At 45.0% G+C, this 25,782-nt stretch overlaps 1 protein-coding gene across 1 annotated transcript; it reads left to right on the plus strand.

The window, feature by feature from the left end:
- Nucleotides 1-10,626: 10,626 nt before the first annotated feature.
- On the plus strand, nucleotides 10,627-19,366 carry NTMT2 (N-terminal Xaa-Pro-Lys N-methyltransferase 2). The gene is made up of 5 exons (XM_049776668.1): nucleotides 10,627-10,832; nucleotides 15,313-15,488; nucleotides 17,746-17,995; nucleotides 18,596-19,000; nucleotides 19,039-19,366. Exons 1-4 carry the CDS (start codon nucleotides 10,679-10,681, stop codon nucleotides 18,943-18,945), a joined length of 930 nt encoding a protein of 309 aa, XP_049632625.1. The 5' UTR covers nucleotides 10,627-10,678; the 3' UTR covers nucleotides 18,946-19,000; nucleotides 19,039-19,366.
- Nucleotides 19,367-25,782: the final 6,416 nt, after the last annotated feature.

Raw genomic sequence — 25,782 nt, forward strand, 5'->3', positions numbered from 1 at the left:
TCCACACGAGTCCTGAGGGATGCAGAATTCCAGGGCACGCCGATGCCTTTATAAAATCCGGTTCCAGATTTCAACTCTGTAATGGATTTCCCAGGTTGGTAATAGCGCACTGAGAAAAGACCATTTCCTTGTTTCCTGCTCTGCCCCAGCCTGCCTAGCTCAGAGTGTTCGTGTTTACTTACTGTGGTTTGCATAAAATTATCCCTCACTCATCTACCCACAGAAGATAATGGTTATGTGCCTATAAATCTAACAGGTAGGGGAATTTTATTTAACCCCCGTGCTCTGTGGGGCACTGAACAAATGGGCAGTTGTTCTCAAAACATTTCCCATTTTTATGAGTTGGGACTGTTACTTCTTGTTGCCTTGTGTGCCTTTTCTTTTTATTTATTTAGGTTTTTTTTTCTTCTCCTAGCAGCGTGGGGCTCCTTCATTCATGGTGTTTGGTCTGGGGCTGGTGTGAACAGAGGCTGCTGGAAATGGTGGAGTGTTAATATCCTGGCGGGTATCTTGCTGCAAAGCAAAGATTTGGAAGCTGCTGAGCAGGCCCAGCCTTTTCCCAGCCACACACGCAGCCCTGAACGGCTCCCAGGCCACTGCTGCTCTCCCTCCTGCGCTTGCTTCCAGCATGTGCAGAAACAAGAGCAGGAAATCGGCCCCGTGTCGTGGGGGTGTTGTTTTGTATTCATTTCCCAAGTGCTCGGAGCCTCTCAGATGTTTCCCATTAGCGCGTATGTTGATCGTTTCTAAGTGATTTTTAAAAATTAAAGAAACCTGTATTGAAAATTGTCACTTTGCTTTCTAGACACACAATTAGCTCCCTTCGGGGGGAAAGCAAACAGAACGGGAAGCGGGAGGTGAAATCGTTCTGCTGCTTTCCACAAATGAGAACAGCTTTAAGGCCTAGTTAGGCACTTGAGGTTCCAGGGATTTGAAATGGCTCTTGAACAAATCACAGTCAAAGTGGTATTACTTATACAAAGCAACTCATTTAAAACAGAGGCCATTAATGAAACATGGCTTAAAATCATGTCTGTTTCAAATATATGTTCAGAATTAAAAGTAATGGGGTCAGAGACTGAAGTGAAGTAAGCTGATACTTAAATATAATGACTGTAAAGTTGAAGCTGTATTAATTGTTTCAACCCACGAAGGTAGGATTGGCTAAAATATCCTACACACATTAATGGACTTAGGTCTAACCCACTGCATATTTTTCTGAAAATGCAGTTATTTGAACCTGTTTATACTTTACCTGTCCTCAAACCCAACTTGATTACATTGTCACCCCTTTAAGACAAAAGAAAAATAGAGCCAACTTTCTCTCTCTCCATATGTCTACATATGTGAATGCAAGAAATTAAATTTGTGTTTCAAAGCTGAAATAACAATCACATTGACTCCAGACTCTTTGCCTATTCTTTCAATTCACTAACTCATCCTATCAGGGGTCCTCACACTTTTTAAATGAGGCCAGTTGACTGTCCCTTAGACTTTGGAGGGCTTTTAAAATATTATGAACAACTTCTGATGCACACTGCACATATCTTATTTTGAAGTAAAAAAGCAGGAATATAATATTCAAAATAAAGAACAAGTAAAGTTAAATCAACAAACTTACCAGTATTTCATTGGGAACTATGGGTCTGCTTTTGATGGGCTGTAGTTTTTGAGGACCCCTGTCCAAGATTGAGAGGAGTTGAGAGACAGAGAAAAGGAGGTGAGTCAGAGAGTGTGGTCCATATCCCATACATGCACACTGCAGGGCCCAATGAGTTGGTTGCTAAGCAGAATAGGCAGTAGGCCAGATTGGGCCATAGTTTGAGGACCCCTGTACTACCTATTTTTGTGAATGTTTCCTATATTCAGTGTATATTCATTTTCTACATTTTATAATATGTTAACATCTTAGAGTGTCACTTAAGGGCCCAGAGAGAGGCTTTTTAGTTAGCACACAAGTTGTGAGCACAATTAATTAGCAACTACCCTTCCAATGCTCCCCTCTGTCAAACCCTGAGATGTCAGTCAAGTCCATATTCTCCCAGACCTTGTCACCTTGGGACCTACGACCAAAATACCATGAACCCTGTCATAGTCCAGAGTTCACTAACTTAATTTTAACTCTCCACTTCTAAGCTTATTCAGCTTATTCCTTCCATAAAACACCCTGGCAAAGGGTCTGAGCTACAATCCCTTTTCATCTTTTTCCTACTGACCAGGAACTCCCAAGACACAGCTCTGTGTGCTCTCCTTCTAGGACATCCAACTAAGAAACTCAATATTTTATAAGGCAGCTCTTTGCTATTGTTGGTTGGAGGACATGCATCCTTTGAGAAAAAGGCTTTTTCCTTCCTCCTGTTTTTGTTTTTCTCCTTTCTCTCCTCATTTCAGATCCCAGAAATCCTCCCCCCATTCATGGGGGGTGGTTGTTGGGAGAAAAGAGGGAATCATCAGATGAGACCAGCACAAACTCATGTGAAGCTATTTATCGTTAATAAAAATTTCTTTCTACCCTGTAGCAGCTCTAGTTTTTGTTTTGTGTATGTTGATGGCCTGGACAGAGAGAACCATGTCTACAACTCTATCCATTCGATGATGCCACTCATTCAGGCCTGCGTCTGGAGGGCAGTAGAGGAAATACCAGGATTAAACAGAAGCTGATTGGCCCAAACCAAGAATTCCTTAAACACTGAAATCCCAAAATAGCTGTGATGTTTGTCATTAGTCTGGGAGGAAATTTATAGGCAAAATAGAAGCTGGCCATGGTGCTGAATACCCAAATTGTATGACCATTGTCTTCACCATGCAGGCCTAGGTCACATCATACAAATCAAATCACAGCCATCCTGACATGTTTAAGGGATATCAGAGGTTCCATTTGAACAAATGACCCCATGTACCATTAAGTTATCAAAGCCCACAGAACTGACAGGTTCTAAGGGAGGCTGGTCAACACAAAAGTCAGAATTAAATTATTCCAGAATCGGGGCCGGGCGGTGGCGCTGGAGGTAAGGTGCCTGCCTTGCCTGCGCTAACCTAGGACGGACCGCGGTTCGATCCCCCGGCGTCCCATATGGTCCCCCAAGAAGCCAGGAGCAACTTCTGAGCGTATAGCCAGGAGTAACCCCTGAGCCTCACAGGGTATGGCCCAAAAACCAAAAAAAAAAAATTATTCCAGAATCATTTGTCTTAGGGAAACCATTAATCTTTCTTTTACTGCAGTGTCTTGTGGCAGTACCAAAGATGATTTTATACAAGACAGTGCCCAGGAAACCACTCTATCAGGCCCAATAAGCACTCTAGAGTAACTAGGATTTTCACGAATGAATCTTGGGGTCACAATATAGATGCTGACTCTCACAATTTTGCTACCCTAACATGGTTTTAAAACTGGTAGCAAGAAAGGCTGCTTAGAAAAGAAGGTTCTTGGGGCCGGAGAGATAGCATGGAGGTAAGGCGTTTGCCTTTCATGCAGGAGGTCATCAGTTCGAATCCCAGCGCCCCATATGGTCCTCTGTGCCTGCCAGGAGCAATTTCTGAGCGTGGAGCCAGAAATAACCCCCAAGCACTGCTGGGTGTGACCCAAAAACCACAAAAAAAAAAAAAAAAGAAAAGAAGGTTCTTAAGCAAAGTTAATTTTTTTTTTTTTTTGGTTTTTGGGCCACACCCGTTTGACGCTCAGGGGTTACTCCTGGCTATGTGCTCAGAAATCGCCCCTGGCTTGGGGGGACCATATGGGACGCCGGGGGATTGAACCGCGGTCCGTTCCTTGGCTAGCGCTTGTAAGGCAGACACCTTACCTCTAGCGCCACCTTCCCGGCCCCAAGCAAAGTTAATTTTGTTGATAAACTGAGATTTGGCATTCTATTTGTCATTCTTTTCTCCTCAATTAAGATAGTTTTCTTTGTGGATATTTATAGTTGCTTTTGGTTGTAGCTTAGGCCTAAGTGGGGTCTTGGTGGAGAGGAAATTAGTTAAATGTTATCCTTCAATAATAAAATATATAAATTTATAAATATATTTATAAATAAATGTAAAGTATTTATTAGATTTATTAAGTAAACATTATTTATTAAGTGAAAAAATGTTATCCTTCAAATTCTTTTCAAGACCTGATTAGGTCAAAGCCACTGGATTTTTCTCTGGGGAGTACAAGGATATTGATGAGATACTTTACAATTCAGGGGTCCTCAAACTTTTTAAACAGGGGGCCAGTTCACTGTCCCTCAGACCATTGGAGGGTCTGACTATAGTAAAAACAAAACTTATGAATGAATTCTTATGCACACTGCATATATCTTATTTTGCAATGAAGAAACAAAACAGATACAAATACAATATGTGGCCCACGGGCCATAGTTTGAGGACCACTGAACATGGAATACTATAAATACTGTATTTTTCTCCTGGGAGTACATGTTACACAGGATACCATAAATACTGGATTTTAAGGGGGAGAAACACATGTTACACAAAACAATGTAAATACTGAATTTTCCCTTGGGGAGTATATGAATATCAATGAGATATTTTACATGTAACAACATAAATAATTCTTGCTCCCAATGACTGATGTAATGGACCAAGAAACTGTGGTCTGTCACACGGAGTATGTGTGACTCAGCTATACAGCATCATACAGTATCACTCTCAAAAGTCAGAACTTTGAATTTTGGTAAATGCACTGTGCATTGCTTTTCTATTATTCCAGTGTCTTTTTTTTTGTTGTTTTGTTTTGTTTTGTTTTTTGGGCCACACCTGGCGATGCTCAGGGGTTACTCCTGGCTATCTGCTCAGAAATAGCTCCTGGCAGGCACGAGGGACCATATGGGATGCCGGGATTTGAACCAATCACTTTAGGTCCTGGATTGGCTGCTTGCAAGGCAAATGCCGCTGTGCTATCTCTCTGACCCCTCTAGTGTCATTTTGATTAATGCTGTTTTGTTTGCTTGTTTTGGGAGGAGGCTACACTGGGTGATGCTCAGAGCTTACTCCTGATTCAGGGAGCCACTCCTTGTGGGAGTCAGGGTGCCAGGGATCAAAGCTGGGTCGGCTGCATGCATGGTATGCATGTTACATGCTGTGCTATTGCTTTGACACTTAGAGCAGATTTTATAACATGGTTCCAGAATTTCTGATTTGAAGAGTTATTAATTTTCATCATTTCCTTATAAATAAGAAAGGCTAACTACACTTTCGGTAGTTACTTACTTTTCAGTAAGATTTGGTCAAAGAGATCTGAATATGTGTGAAGTTCCAGACAGGACTCTGGCCTGAAAGACTTCATAAAAACTTCAAGGTACCAGATAAAAAGAGGGAAGGGAGAAGAATAGCAACAGGGGAGAAAGGACAGAGAGAAGAGAAAGCCAGGAGAGGCCAGAGTTCAGAATTAGTTAAAGCCCGAGGTTTCAGAAACCAGGTTTCATAATTATCCTTAACCTATAGAACCTGTGGAAGTGTCAATAAATTATTGTTCCCTGTTACTTGGCGTAGTCCATGGTCTTTGTGATTCATGTTCAAAGAACGTGAACCATTTTTTCTCTACTATCTTGCTCCATCAGGGATTATTTTTCTCTCCTGGGATGATGGCCTTGGCGTGATACAGCCATGGTTTTTCAAATTTTCTTTGTAGTGACTTGATTGCCCTTGGAGTAGGGTTCAAGGAGTTGTAAAAGAAATGTGTCCCTCAGGAATCTGGCCTGCAAGTGTAGAAAAGAAACAGAAGTTAAGAGATCGTTTTTATCTTCACAAGCAACTCCTGTTTCCCAGATCCCTGAGGTCCATGTACAAATGCACACTTAGAGTTCTTTCAAAATATGCTGCTCCACACAGCAGCTCAGAGTTGCAGAAAAGGCACAGAAGGGGCTAGACTGATAGTCCAGAGGGTCCTTGCTTGCCTGGTATGTAGCCAGCCCAGGTTGGGATCCTGGTATTCCACATGGCCACTGAACACTGCCAGGAGTGACCCCTGAGCACAAAGACAGCAGTAAGCCCTGAGCAATGCTGGGTGTGGTGTAACCCCTTTTCTCCCTCCCACCCCCAAAAGGGAGAAAAACAGACAGCCCCTAATCCTATGAAAACCAGGCTGGCCAAATGAGCCCAGGGATTAGAGGGGTTTATGATTTGGGCTGACACTAGATATTTCATTCATCCCAAGTGCTCTTTGTATGGAGGATGGGAGATTTCACAGTAATCCCAGCAGGAGCCTCAAGAAGTAGCACCTCTCTGCCCATCATTGTCCAACTTCTAACAACAGAAACCTAGTCACAGGGAGAAGGGCCCTGAGTTTGAGATGAGAGGGTAGGCTCAGGTGGGTGAAGGGACAGAAGGTCCCCTGGTTTTGTGCTGGAGTTTCACGAGACCATTTCCCACAGAGGGCTAATGTCACCTGCAACTAAAACTTAGCCAATCATTCTTCTGGACACTGTAGAACTGAAAACATCCAAACATTCTAGCATCAATTGAAAGACAACCTAAGTTCAAACGCCAAAGGAAAAGCCAAACGCACAAAAGTTCTCACAAGTTCTGTGTGAAAAAGGGCAGGCTGAGCCAGACTGATAAATCACAACAGTTTTTGCTCTGCAGTGAGCACCCCCTTTCTCCACCCCTCCCCTGACAACTCAGAATGATCAGTCTGTAATTGGAAAAGCCCCAGAGCTTCAGGGCTGCCTCCTACAAATGTCACTTGCAAGCTTCAGTGCTAATCCAGAGGAAATATTATCCCAGTGGTCTCCAAGGCCCAATGTCTAGGTGCTGGATACACGAGGAACTTAGCCAGTGCTTTCTTAGTGAAATATAGTCCTCCAGAGGACCGTGTGTTTCAAGGCTTAGTACAATCCGGCCCTTTAAATAAGATTTAAGTGTCCCTTGTCAGGTTCTTTTAAGAGCTTTTTAAATTTTTTTTATTTGCCTCTTTGACCAGGTTCTAATCCCCTGTCCCCCGTGACAACCCCAGCCATCTTGAGGTGCTCATGACGACTTTCCCAGGCCCAGTCGTTTTGGACAGATGAGGATGTTTTCCCCTTTGCCCATGGAAGCGCCGCCTCCAGATCATCCAAACATGGAAAATATGACAGTGGAACCTCGCTGCTATTTTGTTGATGGCAGGACTGAGCCCTACCAGATCTCCCCCCCCTCCCATTTTCTAGGCAGCCCTCAAAAGCATTAAATCATAGTTGGAAAGAGAATGGGATGATTTGCTTGTGTCTTTGCCGCACAGTGACGACTAAATTGAACGAAACACAGATGGATGAGCCTGAGCATTTTCTAAGGAGGACAGTCATCCCAATGGACCCCAAGGCCCACACTTTCATATAAAGATCTGTGAGTGCAGAGGAATGAGTTATTTTAGGGCATTTGTCCATAAGCAGAGCTGTTTGGCAAAAGGTGCAGATGGGAGTAAGTCTACGAGGAAACGCCGTATTTTCCTGCAAAGGATCCTTATCCTTTCCATTACCACACAGAGTTGATGAAAGATTTCTGTGGCCCACATTCCTGGCACTCTTGGCATTTCTGACCTTAGTTTTTGTTAAGTTAGGGATTGTGGGGTTTAGATTTGTCTATCTCAAGCTATTGGTGAGTTGGGCTTTTTTTTTTTTTTTTTTTGTGATTTTTGGGTTACACCTGGCAGTGCTCAGGGGTTACTCCTGGCTCCATGCTCAGAAATTGCTCCTGGCAGGCACGGGGGACCATATGGGACGCCGGGATTCAAACCGATGACCTTCTGCATGAAAGGCAAACACCTTACCTCCATGCTATCTCTCCGGCCCCGAGTTGGGCATTTTTTTTATTTCAAATGTTTCATGGATAGTTTCTGTATTTTTGGTTTTTCTAATCCTCTAGGACCATTCACTTTCTTTTTATTTATTGGCAGGAATGATTCATAGCTCTAGTCTGCATAATTTGCATCAGGGGTTGATGTTCCAATGGTTTTTTCTTTTTCACACTGATGGGTTATCTTTTTCCTTGCCCTGTGGCTTTTTCTGATGGCCAAAAGTCTGTTATTCTAATAGTCATTCAGCAGAACTAATAAAATTTTAATTAAAAATGTTTTTGCTTTGTTTCATGACATTAGAAAAAGAGAAACTCCTTTACTCCACAGAAATAATAACACTAATGTCTTCCTATAATGTATTTCAAAGTGTTTTAGTTACATATATATATATATATGTCTTTTATTACCTTGGTATCATTCATCTGCTTAGAGTTGCTTCCTGTGGGATGTATGATAGAAATTTTTCTGGTATCAGCACAGCTATTGAAGTATGGTTTATTACAATTCTAGCTCCTCTCTTACATCAACTTGCCAAGCAAGAGTTATCCTGAGAGGCTTTATTCTATTTCACAACAATATTTATTTTTATTTTTAAACCTGTTTTGATGCTAACAGCACAATCTTTCATTTTTTTGCTCCAGAACAGAAACATGTTCTTTCCAATGAAAATCTCAGGGAGCAAGGAAGGAGGAGTGAGATTCAACTTTGCCTGAAAACATCTTTATTTCATACTCTCAGTTGAATTTTTGATTTAAAGTTTTATGGAATTTTAATTCAAAGGGCATTTCTTTATCAAGCGGGCTTTCAAATCTCCTGATTTGAATGACTGTTTTCTAGCTATTTTTCTTTACCCCTTTAGATTTCTACTTCTTCATCTCTTTCCATGTTCATGTATCAGTCATAGTTTATGCCTCACAAGGGATCACTTATGAAGACAGGATAACCACTTGGGTCCATTTTCTCTTGCTACAGCTGTATTTCTTTCATCTATACTACCTCTGGAAATGGGCTGCATGGGGTAGAGTTTAGATCTGCTCTGTAACCTCATTCCCTCAGTATGAAAGGAGGTTTAGAACAGTGTAAGGTGGTGTGAAGGAAGCAGTTCAGTCAGGAGAAAATAATTTTGAATTATTTGAATAAATAAATAATCATTAAAATAAATAACTTCAAATTAGTATTGAGAGTAATTATTGGAATAAAAGAGCAGTTACAGTGAGTCATAACTGGATTCAAGTGAGACCAGGATGAGGTGCTAGGACTCAAAAGGTGGTGCCCTGAAAGAAAACAAAGCTGGTTACTCTCCTTTATGCCCATCTGTCCTTCCTTTGCCCTCACTAAGGCATTAGGGTGCAGAAATACAGAGACCTAAGAATGCTAAATGAGTCTCTCCAAAGGTAAGGGGATAATATCCTTCTTCTAGAAAAGACATTTTTTTCCTGCAAAAACAAAGATCTCCTGTTGCCAACTTCCAATGAAGGATACAGAGAACCTGCCCTCAGCGATGGCCAGTCAATGCCCTTTCCTTCTGGCTCAAAGTGCCAGGCTTCCATTTCTGAAGCTCAGTAACCCCAGGGGTATCTAAAGGGATCCTTGATCGGGACCTCCTGAGCTCATTCATCTACTCTTAGTTGATCCAGCATTTCCTTGGCATCTATTTCTCCTTGGATTATTTGAGAGCAAGGGAAAACTTGCTGGGAGGTGACACGCTCTTGCCTTCATCTCCTCCTCTTTGGGGTGAGGTGTAAGTCAAGCATCCACAAAAGGCAGAAGGCACAAAAGCTTCACAACCCAGTGGAGGTGGGGAGTATGTGGGGCACCTAAAAGTGGCAAGTGCATGTATGTATGTGCATGTGACTATGTGTATATGCATGCATATATGCATAGTGTCTCTGTATATATGCATGTGTGTGTGTGTGTGTGTGTGTGTGTGTGTGTGTGCTTTCTGGAGGCTGGGAGCAGTTTACCGTAGTAGAGAATATACTGGGTTCTAACACATCTTCTTGTGGGGAATATCAATGGGAGACAGGGTCCCTCCAGGAAACCAGGGACCTGCATGATTTGGGAACTGGAATAAGTTAGACAAAGGCACCAGCATAGAGAAGTGAGTAAGTCGAGGACAGTGATGAGGAATAGTGATAGTTCCCTGCATCTGGTAAGATCTGATACAAGCCACCTGAGATGCCTTAGCCAGCAGAGGCAGGTTCAGAAGCAAGAGAGGTCACAGGCAGAGCTTGGGCAGGACCCTTGTGCAGTTATTAAAGAATATGACTGAGGAGAGATGCCAGGGCTGCTCACTGCTATGGTGATCTGTTTGCACTGCCCAGCACAGAGCTTCACAGGTACTGGGGAAGGGTACATTAATGGCCTCAAGATAGGCCAGCCTTTTCCATGGGCAGGGGCACTCCAAGGAGAATAAACTGGGGCATGGGATGATCTGGTACAGACACCAACTGAGAAGTCTGGATCACAAGTGGAGAAGCAGGCATACCACACACTTCCCTGCCATGGCCTCTTGGAGAGTTACTGAGAAGACAGAGCTGGAGGGTACTGGAGACCTTGGAAGGGTCCTTGTAACCTGAGACTCCCACAGCTGACACACCAAGCACTGGATCTTCCCAAATGCCTCACGGAAGACTGAAATCAGAGCAATGTGGGAAGGGCAAGAGCCAGGAGGTGAAGAGGGAGAGGGAGGAGAGCGTGCTCTCTCCTGAGGAATAAGGCCTATTTTCATCCTGACCCAGCACCTCTTGGCCAGCAGCCCCAGGGGACTGCCAAGAGCCTGAGTCTGCAGCTCCTCCTCAACCCAACCCCACCACAACCTTTCTTGACCTGGTTTTAAATGACAGACTGAAGTTCCTGGGAGAAGAGAAGACAAGGACCACTCAAAGCAGCTGCCGCTGCCCCATGGCTCACCTGGGTGCACACTTGGCCTTCAGGGCCCGCTGGCATAAGACTGACCAGGAGCTCTGCCGCCATAGCCTATCATTCGTGCTGCACAGGGCTGTGAGCAAGGATTTCTTCCAGAGTTACCTGCAGCTGCTGGAGACGCTCCCCCTAGGTGAGTGTGGTGGGAACAAGGCCGGGGAGGAACCATGGACCCTGCCCTAGGGAACCCCATGAGTATAGGGACAGGGATTGGTGGCCATCTTAGCATCTTGGGAAGTCACTTCCTGAGCCCCGTTGGAGACTTCTACTGAGGATCAGAAAGTGGCGGAAAATCCAAGGTGAGTGGATCCAAGAATCGAGTGACACATGAACTAAGTGTGAAATAGAAAGACTCAGAGTGTGATTCATGTGTGTGTATACAGGTCTACGTGTGTATGGACATAGGGACATGTGCATTTATGTGAATTCATACATATGGATGTGTGTCCATGTGTCTGTGTGCACAGTGTGTGTCATGTGTCCTGCTGTTTGCATGTGCATGTGACCCATGTGTCTGTACATGCATATGTCTATAAATGAACACACACACCACAGAAGCAGAGAAAGAACCTAAAATAAACCAGGTTCTTAGTTTGGTCTTTGACCGTTCAGGAAAGAAATATTCAGGGGCCTGTCTCAGGTTTGCTATTTCCTTGGTTCTCAGGGAACTGAACAAGAGGTCATTAAAAAGCTTGCCTGGGAGCTGGAGTATAGCACAGCAGTGAGGGCATTTGCCCTGCATGTGGCTGCCATGGGTTCGATCCTCAGCATCTTGTATGGCCCCCTAAGCCTGCCAGAAGTAATTTTGAGCACAGAGTCAGTCAGGAGTAACCCCTAAGTGCTGCTGGGTGTGGCCCCAAACCAAAACCAAAAGCTTGTCTGTCTTGCCTACATTCTCTCATTCCTTTTTTGAGTCTACTGGGCAGTGCTGAGGGATGCCTCTTGGCTCTGTGCTTAGGGATCACTCCTTGTGATGCTTGGGAGACTGTGTGGTGTGGGTGGTGAGGTACAGGGATTGAGCTGTCTCTTCCCAGAATGAGGAGGCAAATGCCTTACCCCCTGTACTGTCTCTCTAGCCCTGGCCACACCTCCTTTGCCAACGACTATGAGAATGCACCTCCCATGAACAGAACTGCTGGGAAGCAGTGGGGGCTGAGGATGAGAGAAGTCTCTGCCTTGCATTCTTGGTGCAAGGATGATAAGTGCAAACAGGATCCAGGTGACATCGCACATCTGCTTCTGCTCTGGAGGGCCGGAGAATGACCCAGCCCTTAATGGAACCAAGGAGCATTCTCCTGGTTGTTGCAGCTGGGGACCTTTTGGTGAGAGGCAGGTGGGTGTGAGCACATGGAGATCAAGTACAGGAGTACTGCTGCTGCTGTGTGAGGACTGGCCATTGCATCTACCATGGGGACATGTGCTGACAGGGCAGGGTGGGGAGAGGAGTTTCCCTCCCACTTGTATGGAAAAAGAAAGCATGAAACTGGCTCTCAACTGGAAAGGGAAAAATAAAGACCTACAAAGCTCAGAGTCTACACATACTTGAGTGACAAGAAAAATGAGACCAGAATCCAAAGGAACAACACAGCCTGCCCTAGAGGCTCTCTCAAGGCAATTCTGAGAATTTCAATTCTGGGAAAATTAGGACAACTTTCTAGTACCTTGGAACAGCCAATCCCTGGATATTGCCAGAAACAGCAAGGACTACTCCCAAACCTTTCCATTGGTGTAAAAATAATAAAAACAATGATAGAAACAGCAAGGACTGACTCCCAAGTTTCCCATTGGTGGAAACACAACCACAACAGCGACAGCCATGAGCTTGGTTGTTTTGATTCTGCAAAACTGAGCTCAAACAGTATTTCTCTTTCTTTTTTCTTACTGCACTATAGAAATTCCTCAGTGTCCATCCAGGTGTTGAAAATGCAAGACTTACTTCTTTCTTTAATGGTTGAATAAGATTATACTGTACTTACCAGCTTCCTTCCTTTCTTCCTTTTTCCTTTCTTCCCTTCTTTCCTCCCTCCCTCCCTTTCTTCCTTCCATTCATTCTTCCCCTTTATTCTTCCTTCTCTTTCTTTCTTTGTTTTTTTTTTTATTCCTTTTTTCCCTTTTAACTCATTGCCTTTTTAATGGCCAAATTGGGAGGTATCTAAAAAATCTTAGCCTTCACAAAGGCATTTCATCATTGGACTCCCCATCTTCTTGTAAATGCAAAGCAAACTTGCCACGATATTCCCATTCTTGAATAATTTTTAGCTAACTGTCTACACCAGGCCAGTTGATCTTCTGAAGATGTTGATATCTATGTTTGGTAGATGTGGTCTAACTTCAGAAGCAAAGAAGAAGCAAAGCAAAGGTTTGTTTTTGAGACTTGGTAAGGACAACTTCGAGTGCTCGAAATTTATAATCCTTACTAATCATAAAACAAAGACAATAAATAAGAGATGCTACCCAGCAAACATAATTACTCAGTTATAAAAATTGTTTTTCTTAATTAGCTACAAGACTTACATTCTTTCTTGGGGTCAATGAACTTGCGCTAGTTATTTGGGTTTTTGTTTGCTTGCTTGTTTTCATAACATGAAAACCAACAGCTGGTCTTTGGGAGTTTGACTTACAATATAGGTCAAGTAGCATTTCGTTCTATCAAAACCCATCATGTGTTCACTGTCTGTCTTACACAGAGGTTCTGTAAGCTGAAAAGAATAAACTACCAGATAGAGCTTCACCAAGGAAGCCCCAGGTAAAAGACATCTGTGTTGGCCTCAGGCATTGGGGGTGCTGCCAGGTAAATCAGACTGCCAGGGATCTTATATATCTTTTCTAGTGAAACTGCTCCCATCAGTGAGGTGAAAACGAGAACCTGAACCTATAGTCATAAAACCCTTACCCATCCATGAAGTCTGTCCTCTCAGAGTTGGCATAGCTAGCATAATAGGCTTTTCCCTGTGCAGATGAAGGTTTTAACAGACTATACTAACTAATTTAAGCCGATGATGCTGACCATGGCTGCTTCAGACAGTGCCAGACTATAGCGTGCCTGATCCCAGACAACACTCAAGCCCAGGAAGATTCTATGAACATTGATTTATGTGCCTTTATTTTCTGTGACATAGGAAGAGTTTAGATAGGTCATGCATTGCAATGGTGACATTTTCTTTTTATCATCCCTGTTGCCTTGATAAATATTTACCAGGCCAAGTGCTGTTTGCATGACTTTCTCAAGAGCCAAGAAAGAAATCAGGGAGTATGTAGGTCAATGGTTGTCCAGGGTTTGGAACATGAGGATTCTCTCTCTCTCTCTCACTCTCTCTCTCTCTCTCTCTCTCTCTCTCTCTCTCTCTCTCTCTCTCTCTCTCTCTCTCTCTCTTTCTCTCTCTCTCTCTCTCTTTGGTTTTTGGGCCACACCCGGTGATGCACAGGGGTTACTCCTGGCTATGCGCTCAGAAGTCACGCCTGGCTTGGGGAACCATATGGGACGCCGGGGGATTGAACCCTGGTCCGTCCTAGGCTAGCGCTGGCAAGGCAGACACCTTACCTCTAGCGCCACCATGCTGGCCCCGAGAATTCTCTTTTTAAAGCTGTTTTCCTCCCCACCAGCAACTAATTTGTGTCTAGAGAGGTCCCCCAAAACATCTGCATCTTCATTAATTCTTTAAAGAAATAAGTGGTGCATAACATAAAGTGTAGATTGTTATGTTAATCATAACAATAAACAAACATTACTTTTATGAAAAATGTTTTATAAAACATTTTATAAAATTTTATGAAAAATACTATTATGATTAATAATAAATGCTTATCAAATCAACAAGGACGACAGTAGATGTGTAGTATTTAATATTATTACTTGCTGGAGAATGATAGGTATTTCTATATTCCTTTCAATGAATACATATTTGTCAAGAAGTCCAAATTTGAGCTCCCATGTCTTACATGTGAAGCTGCATCAGATGAAATACAGCCATCATAACTGGTGCTTATTGTCTTTATATGTGTTAGAATAAAAATTATGGCCTCTGCTGGCCTTCAGCTCAGAGCCCAATGACACATTAGTTCATACCACGTGCTTGTTACTTGAATAAAAACGTTTCTGCTTAAGGTTAAATGGATTTTCAATCCTTCTTCTCAAAATAGTATCATTTTATGATAAAAAAGATCATGACTGCAATTTATTCATAAAGCCCAGGATAATGAAATGGATTAAGCATTTTTACCAAAATTATACAGTTAAGACAGGACCCAGAGCTTAAAGCTGTAGTTTCCAATCTCAAACCAGTGTTCTTTCTCAGGGGCAATTTAATGCATGATGGTCCCCTAGATGGATCTAGAGGACCAGGGATATGGCTCTAAATGCTAGAACAAATGCATGATATATGGAGGTATCAGGTTTTGTTCCTTGAGTGGAAGTATTCACAGTGGAGGTGTGCCCTTCATGCCCTCAATAGTCTTAAACTGCCAGGCCTGACCTATGCTCCAACCTCCTTAGCCAGGCCTGGGTCACCTATCACTGGTCATGTTGCCTGGCAACTGGGCACTCCCTGCACCCATCAATTATCGATTATTCTCCCTTGTGAGTATAACGCATACCTGTGATGTTCCATCCACAGTGAAACTGTACTCTTTGACAAGCCACGTCATCAATGGGGAGATGCAATTCTATGCCAGAGCCAAACGGTTCTACCAGGAAGTGCCGGCCACCGAAGAGGGCATGATGGGGAATTTCCTTGAACTGTCCAATCTGGATATCCAGGCCTCACGGAAATTTCTTGGGAAATTCGTTGGGGTGAGTGATCCAACTTGATTAGGAGACAAAGTCCCTGTAAACATGGAGTTCAGATGCTTCTATCTTATCACTTGAGGCTATAGTGGAGACACAGAGCCCCCAAGGCTGGCAGAAAAGCCCGTTTGAGGTTGTTGAGAGAGGTCAGACAAAATGAGTACACTGCTTTATTCAACTGGGGGTCTACATCCCCCCTTGGTCCACTAATGTTTCATCCTTTAGAGGAATATGAGCTCAAAGTGCTGGTATCAAGCATGGGGCAGGGGAGAACTCTTTTATTGTCACTAAAACAGCTGGCTCATGAGTCACTGATGATGAGACTGTGTTGCCTGGGACCATGTGTGTGTGTGTGGGGGGGGGGTGACTGTTTGGCTCCTGACAATAGAAATGAGATGTGGTGAGGAGATGTGCAGCAGAGTTTTGTTTCAAAGTCAGTCCAGGAGAGAGAGCAAGGTTATTCCACATGGGGTTCAGAATGAGTTCTGGTCTATGTATAGTCTTGGCATTGGTGAAGCCTCTTCCGCCCATTCCACCTTGTCAAACTCTGAGAGGAGACTAGAAAGCTTGAGTGTTTTTATGTTGGGGAATGGGCAGGTCTCCCAAGTGGTGATAAGGAGGCCTAGGAACCCCTGTTAGTGACTCTTGGCCAATCATACCAGTGATCCATTGCTCGGGCCCAAGTATATGGTATCAGGTGATGCCCTGGATTATCCTGGGGGTGCTCAGGGGTCTCCAGAACAAACTGTACCCTATGAAGCTCAGGGACTATACAGTGCTGGAGACTGAACTGGCTTTAGCCACATATAAGACAAGTGCTAGGACCCATGTACAATATTCCTGGCCCTCTCATGGTGTTTATTTTGCTGAGCAGAGCCATCTTGAGCTTATCCACTGAATGTTCTTTGCTTCACTTTTCTTACCTGGGACTGGCACAGAACCATGGTACCCACCTCAATTGGTTATGTTATGTGATAAGCAAATGCTATGGGGCAGACTGAGTGCCTAATTTTATTTGTCCCTTACTTGTCTCCTATCTTACTACCATGACAGTGGCACAGGCATTTCTGGTCTGCTTGCTTCCAATTATGTGGTGTTTCATGGCATGGTCAGAAGGCACAGAATGTGAGAAGCTAGAGTTCAGTGCCACATGCTGAGAACAAAGTCCTAGTAGACAAGGAGGTCCCATCCTACTTCCTAATTATAAGTTTTCTTTGAAACTGGATGCCCCTTTAATTCTGATTAAGGAACTGTAAACACTGTCAGTGGTTGGGGTTTGGCTCTGCCAGCTGGGAAGTCCAAGAAGCCCCATCTCACCTCCCTGGAGCAGTCACAGGCAGAGTGGAGATGCCAGGCCCTTTGGCAGAGATTCTAGCTAAAAAGTGCTGATATTATCCCTTAATATCAAGATATCAGCCTTTAATAACTCACTGTTCTGCTTACAGCTCCATCAGAGGTGATGCTAGGAAGGTTTCACTCACTTTGCTCTCTGAGCAAGCTCAAAGGCAACATTTCTGCTCTTTTCCTTCTGTTTCAAGTCACCTTTGATTTTTAGTCAATTGCTCTTTTATTTTTTTCTTCCTTTTATTTTTAAATCTTTAGTTCCTGAGAAATCAAGAGTGGGTTTTCCTTAAAGATCTTGATTGGCAACTTCGAGTATCTTGTTACCGAAATTTCTAGAGCAAAACCCATTCAGAGTCCTTTCAAGTATGAACAAATAATTTGGACCAGCTTATTCTTTGAATCTTTTCCATTGGATTTTACGTATGACTTGAGAGAGGTGAAGGTGTTTACTGGTGAACTTCCCCCCACCCCTCACCCCCCACCGTCCCATCTATCTTTCATCTCCAGGTTAATTAATGCACAAACTTACTTTAAAAAGCAATGGAGAAAAAGGGTTCAAGATACATAAATGCTGACATTTATGATATAAAATAAGAGTTAGTATGGGGCTGAGGATCTAGTACAGCAGGGAAGGCATTTGCCTTGAACAGGGTTGCTCTTGGTTCAATGCCCAGCACATGCAAGGTCCCCATACATGGTCAGGAGAAATGCCTGGGCTTCCAGACCCCCTGAACATTGCTGAGGTGAACTAAGGAATAAAGACAAATTGCTATGGTGAACTAAGAAATAAAGACAAATAGGTAAATCAGAGGCCCTGAGGGGTGTGTGTGTGTGTGTGTGTGTGTGTGTGTCGTGCGTGCATATGTGCCTATATGTCTCTGCCCTTGAGCTGTCTGTCCTATGCGGTGCCTTTCTGCAGGGCCCTGGCCAGGCGGGCACAGGTTGTGCCCTAGACTGTGGCTCAGGCATCGGGAGGGTCAGCAAGCATGTGCTGCTGCCCGTGTTCTGCAGCGTGGAACTGGTGGACATGATGCCATCCTTCCTTCTGGAGGCCCAGAGCTATCTTCGGGCGCTAGGGCATCGGGTGGAGAATTACCATTGCTGTAGCCTGCAGGACTTCGAGCTGATCCAAAGCAGATATGATGTCATCTGGATCCAGTGGGTTTCTGGTCAGTTTTGCATGACACAGCCTCTCTCTCTTCCCATTCCCCATAGATAGGCCCACAGGGAACTGAAGCCCAGATGGGATGGGGGATGCCCTAGTGGCTTTTGTGCTGGAATCAAGTTCACAGTTCTCAGCTCACCTCATGGGTTCCTTCTTCTCCCCGATCATGCTCAGAAGGAACCCCCCAACTCCTGAACAGAGAGACCACGCACCTTTCTAGCCACATACCTGGAAGGAGCCCAAAGACATAAACAAACTTTACAAAGTGGGGCGCAAAGGTTTACCCTGTTTACTGGCCTGATTAGCCAGTTCTGGCATCTTGGGCCCAAAAGGGGAGATCAGGACTGTGTGTTAAATGTGGGTATGTGTGTGGGTCAATGACAGTGTTGGGGAAATCCAGGGGATGGGTAGCTCCGCACCTAGTACCTGTGATTGGTTAGATCAGTGTCCTAGTGTATACCCGAGTTCACTTAGAGAGAGCATCCAATGTCTTCTATGGGCCCCAAAGTGGTTGCCAAGTTTTTGGCCAAAGAGGTGGCAACACCAAGCCCTTCTGCTGCCTTCCTCCCACCCACTGTATCCCCCACCCTGGCCTCCTCTGCAGGCCACCTGACAGACAGAGACCTGCTAGCCTTCCTGTCCCGGTGCCAGGCTGGCCTGAGAGAAAACGGGGTCATTATCCTCAAGGACAATGTGGCACGGCAGGGCTGCATCCTGGATGCGTCTGACAGCAGCATTACTCGGGACATGGCCACACTCCACAGCCTGGTGGCTCAGAGTGGGCTGGCAGTGCTGGGCCAGGAGCAGCAGGACGGCTTCCCCGAGCACTGTCTCCCGGTATGGACCTTCGCCTTGTACAGTAAACCTGTGGGGCTCAAAGGTGCCCCCCACAGCCCTGCACGAATGGACAGAGCTGGTCTGGAAAGGGCCACGATGGGCACTGCTAATATCTAACAAGCAGAACATCTTTTGAGGGCCTACAATACAGGAAGAAGAGAAGCATTGGAGTCTGTGTGTGCACTCCACTGGGGTGATGGTCAATCTCACCATCTCCCAGTGAGACTATGTATACACTTGGGGACTTTCCAATACTTCCTACAGTGGGAGATGGAGAATGTCCATGGGAGAGGGAGTGGAGTTCACACAGTCTAAACTGCTTTTGGTCTACACTGTGTTTGTAGGCTAAGGCCCAGAGCCCTCTCTGTCCTCACACTTACACTTCATCCTTGTAATCATGACTCTCTTAAACAATTAATTCCCACAATTCCCCCACCCCACCAAATTAAGGAGGTGCCCATGAAGATACTCTTATGGAAACAAGGCCATGACTTAATTTTGTCTTTGGTCTTTCTGTTGGTTATTAAAAACCAAAAAAACTCCAACCAAGTCAACTGCGTGTTTTCACTTTCAATGTGGGCTGAGTCTGGCCGCCCGGTGATGGATCGGGGTGTAATTTGATTACATGAGTGTGTCTGTCAGCAAAGGGCAGTGTCTTCTTCTGGGGGAGAACATAGAGCCTTAGAATAGCAGCTGTGAACAGAGCAGTGGATATTGTCTAGAATTGAATTTTCACCCCTGGCCTCCAACACTCAGGGGCTTCTTCTGCAGCTGTTCCAACATTCATGAGGAATGGGAATGTCTGTTGGGAAAGGACAAACTCAAACATGGGCCAAACTGGACACATTCAAGGCATAGTGAAAAATAATGAGGTCTTTGAGGAATAAAATTTAATTAAAAAAGTATTTATTTAAGTGGAACAGTGAAAAAGAGGATCATTGCCTCGAGAAAACACCCAAATCTATGTATCTGCATCATGTCTTTCTATGATATGCTAGAGACAATGGAAGTGAGGCAAGTCCAGAACCTGGTTATTACACTCTAAGGATTGTACCTGCATATGATAGATTTAATATCTAGCAATAGAACTGCCAGGCTAGTTCCCTGTGTGCCCTGGAAAGGGTGGGAGAGGAAGGAGACTTGTCCCTGGTTCCTTCCCCATGACTCTCTGCAGTGTGATGGGTCTGGGACCAGATATGACCCAAGGGGGAACAGGACCCCTTCCCTGTGCACTGCTCTGTTCATTTGTCCCTTCAGGCATATTCACACAATTGCCAGTTTCCCCTGCACAGGAGAACCTGAGCTGATGGGGAGCGAGACTTGGTTGTCCCATTGAGAGAGAAGCAGATGATCGTAAACATAGGGAATCATTCAGGTATTCAGCAGCCCCTTTTTTCTCCCAAGTCACTGTCTAGCTGCCTCAGAAACTTTCCAGGTTGTTGTTGCTCTCTGCTTTTCCCAGCTCTCAATTGCATTTCACTGAGAAACAGGGTGGTGTGGTGTGGAGAAACAGACCTACCCCTGACTGCTGATAACAGGAACAGAAATGAGAAGAAGTGGGGTGGGAGCTGGAATGATAGCACAGCGGAAAGTTTATTTGCCTTGCAGGCAGCTTACTTTGGTTTGACCTCCAGCTTATATATATAGTCCCCGGAGCACCACCATGAGTGGTCCCTGAGTGCATGGCGCATGCCATGCCAGTCTGTTGTCACTTGCACACACTTGCCTAGCTCTGCCCAGCTCTGTAGGCCGAAGCCACCCTATAAAGTACCAGGAAGTACCAACTCAGACTTCCTGAGGCCACTGCATTCCTCCGTTTCTGGCAAGCCCAGCCTCATGCTCTGACCCAGGAAGAAGGCCCCAGACAGAGATGCTCCTAACCCTTCCCCATGGCCCTCGCCCTCTGTGGGTCACACAGAGGCATTTTCTCCTGCTTTCACAGCCAAAACCAAAGACTAGAGCAGACACCTGGGGCCATGGTCAGAACCACAAACTTGTTTAAAGTTTGAGAGACGATATACAAGAGGAAAAATTTGGGGAAGGGGTAACGTGAAAATTTCAAGGCATCTAAAGGGTTTCTGAGCCAAAACTTTGGTGAAACCAAGGATTTCTGAAGGTCCATTACCCTGAGATGAATAAAGGCTGTTAAAGGCACAGGAACTGGATTCTATCCTGAGCATCACAGGTGACAGCCCTGGGATGTCACCAGGGAGGCCTTTATAAAAAAAAATTGCAAACTGGCAAGAACCAGGCAAGGCCTAGAAATAAGAAGGCCCAGGAAGAGAACAGACAACAGCTGGGAGGACATTATAGCAAGAATATTTGCAAACTTCAATCTCTCTCTCTCTCTCTCTCTCTCTCTCTCTCTCTCTCTCTCTCTCTCTCTCTCTCTCTCTCCCCTCTCTCGGATATGGCCACCTCTGAGACCATCATTCCTTTAGGGTAGTGAACATCCCTCATAGAAAAACATGTGAGAACTATGCGGGAGATCAGCACAAAATAACCCCAAATTCTTCCTGTTAAGCTGCCTGTCAGAAGAAAGCCAGGCAGGTTCTTGCTCCAAATAACCCTCCTGCTCGGAAAGGGAAGGACTACACTGGACCGGCAAGTTCACCATAAACCTGCAATTCCAAATGAACTCCTTAGGACCCCTGTAGGGTCTCCAGGGCAATTCACAAATGGGTGCAAAATTGGCTGTCCTGCTCTTCTAGAACCTTCAGCGCTTTGGATCATGACCCCTAAGTACAAGCACCTAAGTTGGTCATGTTTGCAGGCTGAGTGACTTGACATTTCAGGCCATCACAGAAATATCAAATAAAGCGGAGAAGGTCAGCAGGTGAAAGGTGCTCTGTTTTATATTATGGACACATTCATGGACTGGCGTGGGGTTTTCTTCCCCACCCTTCTCCCCCCTATTTCCTGTACGCAGCCCTGCTTTGAGTGATGGACTGGGGTGAAGATGTGCGTCAGATCTAGTAGACTGCCTGTCAGGAGTGATTAAAGCCACTTGTGTTGTTGCTTGCTGATTCTCTGATGCTCTGGCCCTGGCAGACAGGCACCACGTGCAATCATTTGGGCCAGTGTGGACCAGGGGTCACTGTCGGCTAATTAAGCAAATATGTGAAAAAGAGTTTTCTATGATCTCAATTAGGGGTGTGTGTGTGTGTGTGTGTGTGTGTGTGTGTGTGTGTGTGTGTGTGTATGTACATAGAGTCAAAGCGGGGCTAGAGGAGAAATGACTCAGAATTAGTGATTTGGGGTCCGTCTGTACCTTTGTGTGTTCAGCAAGTGGGCAGGCTTAGGCTTGCTCTGTGACAGGCTATAGTGACACCTGTGATGAGATGCTGGTAATGACCCTGAAGATCAGAGCTCAGTACTGGGAATAGAAATAATATAAATAATAATTTATAATATAAATGATAATGTAAACTATAAATATATACATTTATATAGAATAGAAATAATAATACAATAAGTAATAAGAGAGATAACTAGTAATATAAATAATAAGAGCTGTAAATAATAAACAAATAAATAAAGCAGAGCAAAAAGAACTTGAGAAAGGTCACAGACAAAGGGTAAAAGCAGTTTGATTAAATAAAATATTTCTGGGTAATCTAAAGCCCAGATGACTGACTTTCCCCACTGTTGGTAGATACATGGCTTCACTTTCTCTACATACAGTTTTGGAGGCTTCCTGAGGGCCATGCACTACTCTGGGACCTTGGGGAATGAACCTAGAGATCCCTTGTGGGGGATTGTGCTCTAGAAGAAAGACACAGAAAAACCCAAACTTGTTTGGTTGACTGCCCTGTACTGAGGTGAAAAAAAATCACTCAACACCCGTCAGGAATCTACCTTCTCTAGGCAACAATGCAAAACAGGCCCCTTTTGAATTGCATCTGCAGGCACACCTGATGATCCCAGTGTCCCCCACTCTGGAAGGATGCCACAAAAGGATAAAATGAATTGTCTGAAGTTAATTTTTCTGTTGAGATGGGAGGAAAGGAGAGAAAGTTGAATATGGGGTGTGGGCTGTATGAGGGAAGGTAGGGACTTCAAGTAAGAATTTCAGCTTCCCTGTGCCAGGAAGGGAAGCAGACGAACATAGGCCACCAGGATATTTGGGAGAAGTATCATATGTATCTCCTGCCCCTGGGAAAAAGGCATCTGGGGAAGAGGGGCTAGTGGAGAGCATGGAGGAATTGGGGGCTCTGGGAAGCACTTTGACTTCCTGATGAAGACCCAGAGCCAGGACATGGCCTGGCTGTATTTCATGAGATTCCCTATCTGTAGAGCAAAGATGCCAGACAGCAGAGCAAGATGCACACAGGGCCCATCAGACCTGGAGTTGGTAAACCAAAGCTGGAGGGCCAAGTCCAATACCTGTACTCCATCCATAAACTTCCACAGGCCACAGTTCTGCCACAGGACTGGCAAAGCAGAGAATGTTTATTAGATACCATGCTCAGTGATCACTTGGTAATGCTCAGGGCACCACATGGGATTCTGGGGATCAAACTAGGGTTGGCCTCTTGCAACCCAAGTGCCTCCCCTGTACTTTCATCACTGCCACTCTTAGATGCTTCTTTATTTGGCAATAACAACAGCAAAGACTGAATGGCTCTCAAATTAAAACTAGGTCTTGTTTACAGGTAGATATGAGTCTGGCCACAGCAAGACTACTGCCCTTCTGGCGAAACCTACTATTGTCCCAGAAGGTGGACCCAGAATGATGGGGTCTCATAAGCAGATCTCTGATGAATACCCATGAAGCTAGTTATCCCTCTGAAAAAACTACTAACTCTCCGCTGCTCACAGTTTAGACTTGTCCTTGGTCATTTTTTTAATGTGGGATTAGTCCTGGCAGTTCTTAGGGGATCATGTGGTGCCAGTGATGGGATCCCCACGGACCTTCCTTCTACATGCAGAGCTTTTCTGGCTCTCTCAGCTCACAGCATGGGGCTGACCTCGTCTTCTTGGTGATCACAGTACACGGCAGGAATGTCCCCCAAACCCGTGGGATGGGGGGCCGGGGCAGCTCTCATTGTCCTCTGAGTATTTACAAACCATCTCACTGAGTTCAATTTTGACAATTGTGTTCTGTGTAATTTCCCCTGAGATTTGCTTATTTCAAAAACATGCACGCAGAGAGGAACATAACTCTGCCGATATCTTAAGAGTTTGCGTGGTTCACTCTTGCTTCTCCAGAAACCCACAGCTTGCTGGCTTTCTTGTGGAGTTTGAAATCAGAAACAAGCCAAGGATCACGATCAATACATATGCAGACACATGCACACGAGATTTCACATCTCAATTTGAGAAGGACCTGGCTTTCTCCCAATGAAAATCGTTCCCCAAGGCCAGCCAAGAGTGATCCCTGAACACAGAGCCAAAAGTAAGCCAGGTGTGGCCCTCAAACAATCAGAACAACAACAACAACAACAACAAAACCCAAAAACTCTCCTCCTTAAATTTATCTTAACATACTTCCTCCTTTTTTTTTATGGCCATATTCAGTGCTCAGTACTCCATGGTCATTCCCGTGGTGCTGGGAATTGAACCTGGACCTCCAGCCCTGAGAACTGTCTGTCTCATTTGCTACAAGAAGAAGGGGACCCTGCTCCTGGAAGCCTACAGAGGGAGCCCAGCTGTGGAAATCATCCTACTCCCACCCTTGACTTGGCTCTGTAAACCCCTATGCAGCGGTGCTCTCTGGAGGGCTCTGAGTGTTGCTCCCCACACTGATCAGCCAGACCAAAGTCAACACTGCCCAGGCTGTGTTTTGGGTCATGTTCAGTGAGGCTGAGGTCTGGGAGACCTGAGTTGAACATACTAGCCATGTGATCATATGGCTGCCGATGACCATATCTGCCTCAGCCTCAGATTCAGACTTATGAACCTGGGAGGATGAGTAGCCTTTAGAACCATATATAACCTGACCAGCAAGTCTTCACCCCAATTTACTCAGCTGGGAAGAGTGATCCTATATGGGGTTCTTGTTTTTTTTTGTTGTTGTTGTTATCGTTACTATTTTTTTCTATTTCTAGTTTTTGGCCACACCTTGCGATGCTCAGAGCTGACTCCTGGCTTTGCACTCAGGAATCACTCCTGGCAATGCTTGGGGGGCCAATATGGGATGCTAGAGATCGAACTGGGTGAGCCACCTACAAGGCAAGTACCTTATGTGGTGTACGATTGCTCCAGTCCCCCAAATGGATGCATTTCTGGCTGTGCTCCCTCGTGGTGAGTTTCTTGGGTGAAAAGGGTCCAGAGTAAAAAAAGTTTAAGCACTTAGTGCAGACGAGAAAGCCCTGCTGCTACCAGTGTTCTGAAACCTGGTGCCCTTATGGCCCGTCCTAATGTTTTGGCCTTTCACTCTGGCATGACATCACCTCTTACCACAACTCTCAAGTCCCCCTTCCTCCCTGCAGGACTGCATGAGGTTCCGAAGCAGGTTAGAACCACACAGAGTCTTCATAGTAGTTTCTGACTTTGGTGCTGGAAAAAGACTCCCACTGCTACCCAGCACCTCATTTCAGCCCTGCCTCCAGGGAACAGGCCCATGTTAGTCAAGTACTGTGAGAGACATTGGGGTGTAAACAAAGAACCCCTTGGATGGCTGGGCAGTGAGGGCAACAGCTGGACTCAGAGCTATGGTGGGTCAAACTAAGGTTCTTCCAAGCCAGGTCCTATGTTCTCGTTACATGGATAATATTTCAGTTGTGGCTAATCTGAGATCAGGTCCCTGACGGAGACGGTGGAAACTCTAACTCCTCTCTGGAATGTTGGGCAAGTCCATAGTGAGCAGAGTTGGCTTTAGGAGAAGTGGCATCAAGGAGTCCAGCCAATGATGGGTGGCTTGCCAGCTCCTGGCAGCAGAAAGAGAAGCCCTCTTACCATGGCCTTGGGGTGGGGCTGAGCCTAAGCCACTGTTTCTCTCATGGTTCCACT

This window comes from Suncus etruscus, chromosome 7 (genome assembly GCF_024139225.1).
Source record: "Suncus etruscus isolate mSunEtr1 chromosome 7, mSunEtr1.pri.cur, whole genome shotgun sequence".
NCBI classification, from domain to species: Eukaryota; Metazoa; Chordata; class Mammalia; order Eulipotyphla; family Soricidae; genus Suncus; species Suncus etruscus.